Source organism: Mirounga angustirostris, unplaced genomic scaffold (assembly GCF_029215605.1).
Source record: "Mirounga angustirostris isolate CCGP_5_RB_7025 unplaced genomic scaffold, mMirAng1.0.hap1 SCAF_2, whole genome shotgun sequence".
NCBI classification, from domain to species: Eukaryota; Metazoa; Chordata; class Mammalia; order Carnivora; family Phocidae; genus Mirounga; species Mirounga angustirostris.
Window position 1 is genome coordinate 86,496,003 of NW_026991710.1, and position 12,356 is coordinate 86,508,358.

At 36.7% G+C, this 12,356-nt stretch overlaps 2 protein-coding genes across 9 annotated transcripts in view; one reads left to right on the plus strand and one right to left on the minus strand.

Annotated features, from left to right (window-relative positions):
• ARHGEF38 (Rho guanine nucleotide exchange factor 38) overlaps window positions 1-11,876 on the plus strand; it is a 135,070-nt gene extending 123,194 nt beyond the window's left edge. Inside the window, exons 14-16 of the mRNA XM_045881752.2 lie at window positions 668-866; window positions 1,015-1,274; window positions 11,252-11,876. Coding sequence (XP_045737708.2) covers window positions 668-866; window positions 1,015-1,274; window positions 11,252-11,437 — 645 coding nt within the window. The 3' untranslated portion in view covers window positions 11,438-11,876. The remainder of the gene's footprint in view (window positions 1-667; window positions 867-1,014; window positions 1,275-11,251) is intronic.
• INTS12 (integrator complex subunit 12) overlaps window positions 1-12,356 on the minus strand; it is a 78,504-nt gene that overhangs the window by 27,190 nt on the left and 38,958 nt on the right. For 3 of the 8 annotated variants that reach the window (XM_064584923.1, XM_064584930.1, XM_064584929.1), the window contains exons 8-9: window positions 5,892-6,843; window positions 1,266-1,463 (exon numbers count right to left, since the gene is read on the minus strand). The exons of 1 other annotated variant lie outside the window; for it this stretch is intronic. The gene's annotated coding sequence lies outside the window, so the exon portion shown is untranslated. Of the gene's footprint in view, window positions 1-1,265; window positions 1,464-2,775; window positions 3,686-5,891; window positions 6,844-12,356 lie in introns of those variants that run through there. 4 more of the 8 variants (XM_064584926.1, XM_064584925.1, XM_064584924.1 and 1 more) reach the window with 2 other exon arrangements.

Sequence of the window (12,356 nt, forward strand, 5' to 3'; positions counted from 1 at the left end):
GTCTATTTCTTCCTTCTATACTATGAGTTCTGTAAGGTCATAGATTTTTACCTGTTTTGTATGTGATATATTCCAAGCTGTTAAGATGGTGCCTGACAACAGATATAAATCTGTTGGATGAATGAATAGAATTTTATAGAGCAAAATCATAGTAGTTCAACTGTTTCATTTTTTTAGATAAGGAATCCCAGACTCCAGAGATGAAGTGGCTTTCTCAAAGTCACTAGAGGCAGAGCTGGGAGGGGGCCTAGACCCTGCCTCCTGCCTAATTTACTGATAATATTTCCCAGAAAAAGACATGCACACGTACAATTTACTTAATTAAATATTACTTATCAAGTGCTTGGTATGCAAGGGATTGTCTACAGGATGGCAAAAATTAAAAATTGTTCCATCGAAGAGGGGTTAGAACCTCTGCCTTCTTAAACTCAGTTGAATTTTCTTCCCTGCAACACTGCCCTCATGTGCTAACTAGAGAATTTTTCACCACATAACTCAGCTGGATGCTTCACAATAATAACTCCATCAACGCTTCAACATTGAAATAATCCCAAATCAATACGGCTTCAACATTTTAAAAAAATCTCCAAAGAAGAAATCTTTGCTGGCTTAGTGAAAATTTTATTACACATCTATCTAAATGCAAATTTCTCCTTACTTCTCCCAGCCGGAAGTGCCCCGTCAAACTGACATTCACCGCTCCGAACTTCTATCCACGTACAGTAAAGAAGAACTCTACCAAGCGAAGCGCAAGTGCAATGCTACCCAAGAATATGACATCAATCTTCTGGAAGGGGAGTTGGTGGCTGTGGTGGAACAGAAGGATCCACTGGGGAGTACAAGCAGGTGGCTTGTTGACACAGGAAGTAAGTTTTTTGCATGAAATGCACAGAACTACCACCTCTTTTCAAGTTGAGATTTTCCGGGGCCTCTCTGTGCTTCTCTAAACACAAATGTTTAGTGAGGGTACATACAGATGACCTTGTTTCTTCTTTCTTTTTTGTTCTTATCCAGTTATAAAAGGGTATGTGTATTCCTCCTTCTTAAAACCGTACAGTCCAGTGAAAGCACGGAAGGTGGACGCTGAGAACAGGTTCGGTGATGACGGTTTTGATAACATCAGCCTCTTTGTGTCCTCACGGCCAGCTAGTGACAGTGTCACAGGCACCCCGGAAAGTAGCATAAGTGACAGCAGCTCATCTCTTAGTGGTACATATGGAAAGTTCGAAACAAACGGCGCTGACGGTCACGGCTCTCAAGAGGCAGATGAGCAGGTGAGCATTTGAACCTTGATGTGACGCTGCTTGGCTGTTCAAATCATCAAAGATGTTCTCTCTAATAAGTAGCATTCTATCTTGCTGGGAGACTTGGTGGAAGAGTGTCAGCTTTGACAGCAAGGAGACCTCGCTCTATGAACACTTACTCTCTGTGCCCCTTCTTGCAAGGAATTTCATTCTCTGAGCCTGTTTTGTCAAACGAGGGAAAGAGGACCATAACTGCTATGTTGCACGCTTGATGCGAGGATTAGGGAAAATGTGTATGTGTATGTGTAAAGTACCCAGCCCAGAGTAGACACTCCGTAAATAGTAGTTGTCACTATTACTACCCTGCTGTCATGTACCTGGAGTGAAGCAAAGACGGTCTTTTTATACTCCTCCATCAGAGAAAAACAGTTCAATACTGAACAGATTGCCACCATAAGGAGCAGGTGGAAAACTGTCCATGATTCCTGTAAGAGCAGTATCTTCATTGAGCGATCTATATAATCGGCCATTTTTAATCTCTCGTATAGTGCCATGTACGACCTACTGACGCCCTTAAGGACTACCTTTCTTGTGCTGCACCCATGCAGAGATATGGGGATCACTCACACAATAAGTTAGCTATAATGTAGGGTTCCTTTTTACTACCTCAGAAAGTTTCAGTATATTTAACTGTCAATCCTCAAGTGGTGACCAACTAACTGCTTCTCTTTTTTAACTTGCTTTTTTCGTTAGTGGCTTTTACTAATTAATTTACATTTGCTTTTTATAAGGCTAATACATGTTATTTGTGAAAATTTAAAATGGTGTAAAGATATACATAAATTAAAAGTAAAGGTCTTTATTCCCTTCTAGCCAAACCCTACCCTTCAGAGACAATATTAGGGTTTATCTTTTCAGACATTCTCTGTGCATGTACAAACACTTTTATTTATACCAGTGGGAATGTGTATATGTTACATAATTTGCTTTTTTTTCCCTACTTAACAATGTATCTTAGACACAACAGTACCTAAATATCTACCTTATTCCCTAAAAAATTCTGAATAATAATTTATTTTGTGGATATATCATAATTTATGTAACTATTACCCTAATAAAAGACATTTAGAATATTTGGGGGGATTTTAAAATTTCAAATTATTTCAGGCAAGATACCTTGTTCATCGACTTTTGTGCACTTATATGAGTACATATGTGGGACAAATTCCTAAAAATATTGGAGGGTCAAAGGGTACATATATCTAAAGTCTTGATAGACACTGCCATACTGCCCTTCAAAAATAGTTTATCTCTATTTAGTTTCTTTCATCAATGATACATTGGTTGTTGTCCAATTCATGACGAATTCTTTTTTTAAGAAAGATCTTTATTAAGGACTTACTTACATGCCATAAAACTCATCCATTTTAAGTGTATAATTCAATGACTTTTAGTATATTTACAGAGCTGTTCAACTATCACCCCAATCCAATTTTAGAACATTCCTTTCACCGCCCCGCCCCCCCCCCAATTCTCTGTAGTCATTTGCAGTCTGTTCTCTTTCCCAGCCCAGCCTCAGGAAATTACTAATTTACTTTCTTTCTCCATATATTTGACTTTTTTGTATATTTTGTATTAATGGAATCATACAATATGTAGTGCTTTGCAGCTGGCTTCTTTCACTTAGCATAATGGTTTTGAGAGTCATCCATGTTGTGGTATATATATGTACTTTGTTGCTTTTTATCACCTAATAGTATTTCATTCTATGGATATAGCATATTTTGTTTATCCATTCACCAGTTGATAGACATTTCAGGTAATTTCTATTATGAATAATGCTGCTATAAACATTTAGGTACAAGTCTTTGTGAGGATTTCATTTCTTTTGAATAGATACCTAGGAGTAGAATTGCTTGTTGATATGGTGAATTTGTGTTTGACTTTTTTAAAGAAACTGCCAGACTGTTTTTCAAAGTGACTGCACCATTTTACATACCCACCAGCAATGCATGGGGGTTGTGGATTGCAGTTTCTCCATATCCTCACCTTATTGTCTTTTTTATTATGATGATAGTCACTCTAGTGGGTGCAAAGTAGTATCTCATTGGGGTTTTAATTTGCATTTGACTAACGCTGTTGAGTATCTTTCGTGTACTTATTGACCATCCCTGCATTTTCTCTGGTGAAATGTCTATTCAAATATTTGCCCATTTTACAAATTGGGTTATTTTCCTTCTTATTATCCAATTGTAAGTGTTCTTTGAATACTTTGGATGCAAGTTCTTTATCAGATATAATTTGTAAAAATAATTTCTCCCAGTCATGACCGATTCTTAACTCATCTGGACATTACTATATGCTTCTATTACTCTTCTGTCTTGAAGTTTCAAAACACCGTTTTTCTATTACTTGTTCACTCTCTTAGTTTATTCAAGTTTCTAGAAAACAAAATTATATTGTAAAGCCAATAGATTAATGAAATTTTATCAGTAAAATCTATAGTTGGTATTAAATATCCTGGCAGACTTTGACTTATCCCAATAACCTAGAAGGACAGAAATTTGAGGACCAAATTTGTCAAGATACCCTAAAGCTGGCTTGATGTTGAGCTCTAGTTACTATTGACTCTACAGAGATTTTTGGAGTAAGTGCCGCACTGAGGCTCTTTTGGCATGGGATTTGTAGTCTATTTCCTAACAGCAGCTACTGCAAAGTAATTCTCTTTGAGTAATCCTATCAATATGTTTCATGTGAATTAGGTCCATTAGAAGTATCCATTACCAAGAGAGGGGAAAAAAATGAGATAATTTTCTTTTGCTCAAAACAAAGTATATTGATAGTATCTCTTCATAGAGTGCTATTTGTTCTTTTCCTCTGAGTTTGGAACCAATTCAAAATAGACCCTGGTGTCAGGGACATACATATAAGCGTTATTGCTAACAAAACTGGATTAGAAAATGCAGCTTGGATCAGTGGCCATGTAGGATCCCTGAATATTTTCCGGTGTTAAAATAATTGAAAATTGCAGGTCTCTCCTGTGTATGGACAAAGTCTGTCCAAGTAAATTTACTATGAGTTGAAGACAATGCACCTGTTAGAAACCCCAGTACAAGAGGGAAGAAAAGACCACATAGGACTATTTCCCTTAATGTCTTAATCCCAGTCAATAGAGGTACATGGGCTAGTGGTTTTCAGACTTTTCCAATTATGCAACTACTGTTCAGCCCTCGGAAACAGAAGGAAAACCTTATATGATCCTCCTAATCCTTATCAGAGGGCTGGTGTTGTCATTCTGTTGACTCCTACAAAGTGTGGAGAAGAAAATGGTTAACCCCCACACTTGTGGTGTGACAATCTAATTGAACAATGAATGCATTATAGAAGTCCCTATAAGGTGACTGAAAAGTGGGAGTAAATTGTATCTTTTTTTGTGAACAGTGAGAATACATTGTATATTTTAATATGCACATTTGAGGTAACCTACAAAGCAATCTTCTGTGTGGCTATTTAGACTTCTGTTCTTGATTTTATCATCAGGAACATCAACTCAAACCTGTATTGATTTAACTGGATGACACTTTGAGTCACCATTTCTTCCCTATCCTACTGTGGCAGTAACACATTTTTTTTTTTTTTTTTTGCTTTCTTCCGGAATTGAAATAGCATATTGCCATTGGTGTTGTAGGCTGTAATCTACTTTTATTGATGGTTCTAGTGGACCCTGACAAGAAGGTAGATGGGTAGCCTTGACCTATACCTGATATTCAGGAGGCATCACTGGGGTCCTAAAAATCAGTCTTAAATAGTTCAGACTGACTTCAGACTAGTGGCTCTGTGATTTTTATACTGAAGCTGAATTTTTAATGTGGACTCCAAGAATAAAAGGGATCTATGAATGGGCTTTGGAAGGATCTATAAATCCCTTCAAATATGTTGGAAATTTTGTGCTTATGTGCATAACAATGCTAAAAGAAGTCCATAGCTTTCAACAGATTTTCAAAGGGAAATTATATTTAAATAGGTTTAGAAACCACTCTTCTAGAGGCTTAACTTGCTTATCCATTCTCCCATCCACTCAAGGAAAAAAAAAATGTTGGATTAAGAGCCTCCTGCATTTTCTAGAATGGTTCTAGTGGATCAGAAGTCTTATGGGCCAGGTGAAAATATAACTTATTATCTATAATGGGACACTTTTGTTAATGAAAGAGAATGTTTACTGGATGAGATTAACTCTGACAGGTATTACTGGGAGGTATGGTCACTCTACTATTTGGTGCCTACGTACCAATCCATTCAGATTCCTCCATGCACATCCTTCATAGAAAGCATGGAGTTTCTCTGAATGTTTTAGAAGCTCCCTAAATGATAATCCAGAGCCCCTTGTAGAATAATGGGGAGGAGGTAATGGATATTTGCAACATGGAAGTACTTATTTATACTAAAGGACTTAGTAATTTCTTTACTCACTACTTTATGATCTATCAAAAAATATTAAAAAAGCAAACAGATATGCCTTCCTATTCTAATGTATTCTCCCCTTTTGCCCACCAAAGAGTAATGACATGATTTGTATTAGTTTTCACTGCCGCATAACAAATTATCACAAACTAAGTGGCTTAAAACAACATAAATGTATTATCTCACCATTTCCATGTTCAGAAGTCCAGGCACAGCTTAGCTGGGTGCTCTGCTTGGCATGTCACATCACTGCAATCCAGATGCTTGCTGGGCTGTGTTCCTTTCTGAAACTCTTGAGTTCTCTTCCAAGCCTGTGGTTGTTGGCAAAGCTCAGTTCTTCGTCTAGTAGGACCGAGGCCTCCGTTTTCTTGCTGGCCATCAGCCAAGGACCACTTTCACTAACTGTAGGCTGCGCTCAGATGCCTGCCATGTGGCTATGTCTGCAGTTCACAACATGGCTGTTTGCTTCTTAAAAGCCAGCAGATGAGCATCTCTCTGTTTTTAAATTTCTCCCTCAGAAATGGCCTGAACTCTCTCTTAAAGGACAACCTGCTTATGTCAGGCACACTAAGCATAATCTTTGACTGACTCAAGGTCAGTGTATTAGGGACCTTATTATGTAGGACATGTTCAACAGGCAGTGCCCATCTTAGAGTTCTACCTACCACAGTATCTAAGATGCCTTGCTTGGTAAGCAAGGTATAGGACTAATGTGATGCAATCTTCAGCACTTCTCAAAGTGGACCAGGTTTAATAATGGCTAAACCCAATTTTAGAGGAAAGTTCAATGTCTGAGAATTGGTGCTGTTTCCTTTTTTTTTCACATAAATAATACGGAGGACATAATTTTTGAATTACAAACTTCTGAAAAGTTGTTTTGGCACTAATCCTAAATTCACTGTCTGGTCCTTCATCTTCACATGTTTCAACTACTTTTGATGGTAATGCCACGTGTCAAATATGTCATTGTTTAGAAAGTGCTTCAAAAGCCATCAGGCTGTAACATAATGTATTTAAGTAGTCATTAAAATGATGCTTTAGAGAGCTATTTATCGACATGAAAAGATTGTCAAATATATTTTAAAGTAAAAAGCAGGCTGCAAAAATTATATATACTATAATTCTATGTTTATTGCCACTTCAGGTAGGTAGGTAGGTAGAAGGAAAAAAAGGAAGAAGAGAAGGAACAAGGGAAGGAAGAAAGGAAGGGAGGAAAAAAGGGAAGAAAAGCAAGATATTAATGGCAGTTGGGTGATTTCTTCTTACCTTTATTTAAAATCATTTCTTTATGAGGAGAAAAAAAAATAAAATAAATAAAATAATTTCTTTATAAAAATTACTTGTAACAAAACATAATTGATCACTGAATAATGTGAAAGCTTGCTCATTTTTCATGCAATATAACTATCTTGGCTTTCTGAACTACATATGATATAATATGGTAAATACAGGTTTTATAGCTAAATTTTTAGTTTTAGAAGGGAAGATTAAAATATATTATTATTTTTGTTGTTAATTGAAGAACTGGGATGAAATCGATAAAATGAGATTCAGTGAAGACAGCTAGTGTGGCTCACTAAGGGAGGAATAATTAAGTGCACAAATATAGAATAAGGGAATACTGAACTGGCAATGTTACTACAGGGAGAGATCTGGTGGTTATAAACAGTGGGTAATAAACTGAGTAGGAGTCAATAATACAATACAGAGTGTTATTTAAAAAAAGTTAATGCCATAGAGAACTGGGTTGTATTCACGGACTGTTGTACATAAAACGAGCCAGAGCTTTACAGAGTGCAAAGAAGCAATGAATAAAATATATTTTAATAAATGCTGAGGAAAAAGGGAGAAGGATCAGATGTTTATGGCTTAAATTAATAACATTTAATTAATGTATCTGGACCAAAACATTAACATTGAAGGTCAGAAAGATACAGCCTAGAACAATTAAAGTATTCCAAAAAATGAGAAATTCTTCAGCTTTTATGTATAACAGCCTGAAAACTTCCAACTTGTGGTCTAATGTTATCAACTGCTGTCTCTTTAAAAGTGGACTTAGTTCCATTTTGAGTATCTATCTTATGTTAAATGGGAGGCATAAACATATAAAACTGAAATATGCTCATCCTACATTAATTTTGGGCCATGATCACTTAAAGTATTTAAAGTATATAATTTTCTCCTTTAAATTTACAATTTCATGAGAATTTATATTTAGTGTTTAAAATATACGCTCTGCTGGAATTTCATACCAAATAGATTTTTTAAAAGACTTATTTATTTGCCCGGGGCAGGGAGGTGGGGGAGAGTGAGCATGAGTTGGAGGAGGGGCAGGGAGAGGGAGAGAGAGAACCTCCAGCAGATTCCCTGCTTAGCATGGAACCAGCTACGGAGCTCAATCCCATGACACTGAGGTCATGACCTGAGCCGAAATCAAGAGTCGGATTTCGCTTAACCAACTGAGCCACCCAGCACTCCTCATACCAAATAGATTTAAGTGAAGATTTTATTTCCCTTTGAGAGAATATGTGCTGAAGTGAAAAAGCACCACAAATATTTAGGAATCATATATAACTCAACCTACTAAACAATCTATAGCTGTGTTGGCAATGCATATATGTTGTGTATTAAAATTATAAAAGTTGGCTAGTAACTCCTAACATGGGCTCTTACAGATAATCAGAAACTGTATTATGGCGCATTTTATTCCTGAAAGCTTTTGCCACCAAATCCTCCATTCTGCTCTTGTCAATCTAATCAATGTCTTCATTTTCTAATCAACAGCAGAAAGATCAGCAGCAACATATTAGAGACCTCAGTCCCTTTCCACAAGAATATACTCTGCACAACCTTTCTAGAACAAGAGTTTGCTTCCTAAAGTAGTATGAGAAATGGACCAAGCACAGGATTTGGAGTTAGAAGATATAGTCCTAGCAGCATGAACTATATGACTAAAGCATGTTACTTTTCCAAGTCACAACTCACAGAGTTGTTGAGGATAAAGCACATTGGACATGTAAACTGTCACGAGCATAGAAAAGATGCTGCCACCCCATTGCTCAAGAATTTATAGCACCTTCCTTTTTGTTTTCTTCCTTCTTATTTTTTTAAAATTTTGAAGATTTTATTTATTTATTTGAGAGAGAGAGAGCGCATGAGTGAGAGGTAGGGGCAGAGGGAGAGAGAGAATCCTCAAGCAGACTCCTGTCAAGCAGAGAGCCTGATGCGGGGCTCGATCCCAGGACCTTGAGAAAATGACCTGAGCCAAAGGCAGATGCTTAACTGACTGAGCCACTCAGGCACCCCTCTTCTTAAATTTTTAAATTACAAAATAATCCATGCCCAACAATATGTCTTGTGTGTATCTTGTATGATGCAAGGTTATCTCTTGTATGTTCTTCTGTGATATCCAAGACTTTCAGCCATACTTTTAAGTCAAATTAACATATATCTGAATTTCTACTGTGTACCACCATGTGGTCAGTGGAGAAAAGTTTAAATGTTCCTCTTTTTTTTTTTTCAGGTAAGCTTTACACCTAACCTGGGGCTTGAACTCATAACCCTGAGATCAAGAGTCCCATGCTCTATTGACTAAGTCAACCAGGCACCTCATAAATGCTCCTCTGAGGTGGAGCTCATGCCAGAGTTGTTGAGATGATATAAAATCAGTGATATCAAAATTTCATCTAAAGTTAAATAACAGTTCAACATCTACAGAACAACTTTAACTATATAGTGCCCTCCCCACATTCCCCAGTCTCTTTTCTTGCTCAGTGAAGTCATCTTATTTCTTATCATTTCCTTTTAACATTGACCCTCAATTTTGAGAAAGTTAATCTGCTTGCCTTTCCCATATACTATTTGCATTCTATATACCCTGGAATATGACATATCCACCCCCTTTATCAACTTTGTGACCCATACAGGGTTACCTCTTTCAAAAACCAGCTCACATGTATCACTTATGTGTGTAGGGTGTTTTTTGGTGTGTGTGTGTGTGTGTGTGTGTGTGTGTGTATACACCTTTTGGGGACACATTTTCTCCCTAGTTGGGTTGTAAGTTCTTTGATAATATAATATCTGGCACTTGACAGGTACTTAATAAATTTTGATTAAATGAATAAATGAATAAAATGTTAGTCAATTGCTTAATTTTATGATATAACTAAACATTTCTGTTATCAGTCTTAACGATTTTAGTGGAAGAGGGACTAAACACTTAGGGGCTTCTTACGCACCTAATATTCTGAAGTATTCTTTTGAGGTTAGAGAAAAAATCTTCTGACTGAAGCATGTTTTATTAATTTCTTCTAGGCCACTTAAAATAATTTAAAAATTATAAATTTAATGTATTGTCATTATAAAGGTTTAAAAAATAAGAAGTAAAAAGGAAAATCTGGGCGCCTGGGTGGCTCAGATGGTTAAGCGTCTGCCTTCGACTCAGGTCATGATCTCAGGGTCCGGGGATCGAGTCCCGCATCGGGCTCCCTGCTCCTTGGGAGCCTGCTTCTCCCTCTGCCTTTCTCTCTCACTCTGTCTCTCATGAATAAAAAAAAAAAAAAAATCTTAAAAAAAAATGAAAGAAAATGAAAATCATCTCTAATTCTACCATTCAAAGAAACTAACACTATTAGACTTATATTGTACATCTGATTTGATATCTTTTTTGGGGGGGGCTTACTATTTCATCATAAGCATTTGCCCATGCTATTAGTCTCAAAAAACAGCATTTTTAATGGCTACAAATTTCCTTACTGTAAAGGTCTAGAATAGATTTAATTATTCTTCTCTTACTGAACACTTAGGGTTATTCCCATTTCCCTCTCACTTTTCACCTTGTGAATGGATAGTGTGGTAATATTAATAAGTAAAAATCTGCGAATGTTTCTATTTCTGTAGGAGAGATTTTTACATTTTTTAAAAGATTTTATTTATTTGATAGAGAGAGAGATAGTGAGAGAGAGCACGAACAGGGGGAAGAGGGAGAAGCAGGCTCCCCGCTGAGCAGAGAACCTGACGTGGGGCTCCATCCCAGGGTCCTGGGATCATGACCTGCGCCGAAGGCAGACACCTAACCAACTGAGCCACACAGGAGCCCCTGAAGGAGAGATTCTTAAAGAGCTATTACTGAATAAAAACAAACAAATAAAAAATTAACATTTTAAAGTCTTTTAGGGGCGCCTGGCTGGCTCAGTCAGTAGAGCATGCAACTCTTGATCTCAGGGTCTTGAGTTCAAGCACCACATTGTGTGTGGAGCTTATGGACAAAAAAAATAAAAAAAAAATAATCTTTTAATAGAAACTGCCAGATTGCCTTCAAGCATGGGCAGTTTAGACTCCTCCCCCCAGAACAATAAGAATGCCTATTGAACTGTATTCTCATCTGGGTCATGTTTTAGCAAAATAAATCCAACAGAAAGAACTGGGGAATGTGACTTTGAAAAAAATGAAAACTAGCATTCTTTCTAAAAGCTTGGATATCTTTATTATGTTTGTCTAAATATTTAAGTTCTGCTTCCAATAATGTCATTTGCTTCTTTGTCTAGATTTTCTATGCAGTTCATGCCTTTCAAGCACGAAGTGACCATGAACTCAGCCTTCAGGAATATCAAAGAGTCCACATACTCCGATTTTGTGACCTAAGTGGCAATAAAGAGTGGTGGTTAGCTGAAGCTCAGGGGCAGAAAGGATATGTGCCAGCTAACTACCTTGGCAAGATGACTTATGCTTAAGAAAAGAAGCCCTTGACTTTTGTTTTCTGGCAAGTTATTGACTACCTCATAAAACTTACATTACAAAATGTTGGTCTAGAAGTCAAGAAACCTCCAAACTATATGGAACTGATTCTGTATCAAGTTTTAAGGAAGACTGTGCTTCCTAACAAGATTATTTCAAAATGTATTTTGAAGAATACATGTTGAGGGAAACACTTTGAACAAACAGAAACAGCAAAACAAATAGCTCAAGCTCAAAAAACAGACCGCTCAAGCTCCAACAATCAACTACTTAAAAGTGGAGATCTTTGAAAGGGTAAACGTGTTATCAACATGAAAAGTTGGACCTAAGGATAAGATTTTTTCCATTTACTTTATTACATATTTTGCCTCAAATACGTTTTTTTCTGTTTCTCTTATTCTCTCTTTTGCTTATGTGTGCACATATATATTCACATACATATAATCACATTCATTATATGGTTTATACATGTATATGTATATCATATAGATGATATACATATACATGCATAAACCAGGGAGTATACTAAAAACACATAAGAATAGGAATTAACAGCCAACTAGAAGTTTTTGATGTGGAATATCTCTTTAATATAAGTTTTGAATGAAAAAAAAACCTGAATAACATAATATCTAACATTTACTGAATGCATACTACATGCCAGAAATTCTTCTAAGTGCTTTATATGTGGTAATTTATTTGATACTCACAACATTATGATGAAACTGTGGCCCAGAGAGGTGAAGTAATTCAGCCGAAGTCACACTGCCAGTAAGTGATTGGGCTGGACTCAAACCTAGGTATGGTTCTGGGGTGCATACTCTTAACCACTATGCTGTACTAACCCTCCAGGAAAGTATACATTTGCTATCAGCAAAGCACCTAGTGATACAAACAATGACCATTTTTCTCTCA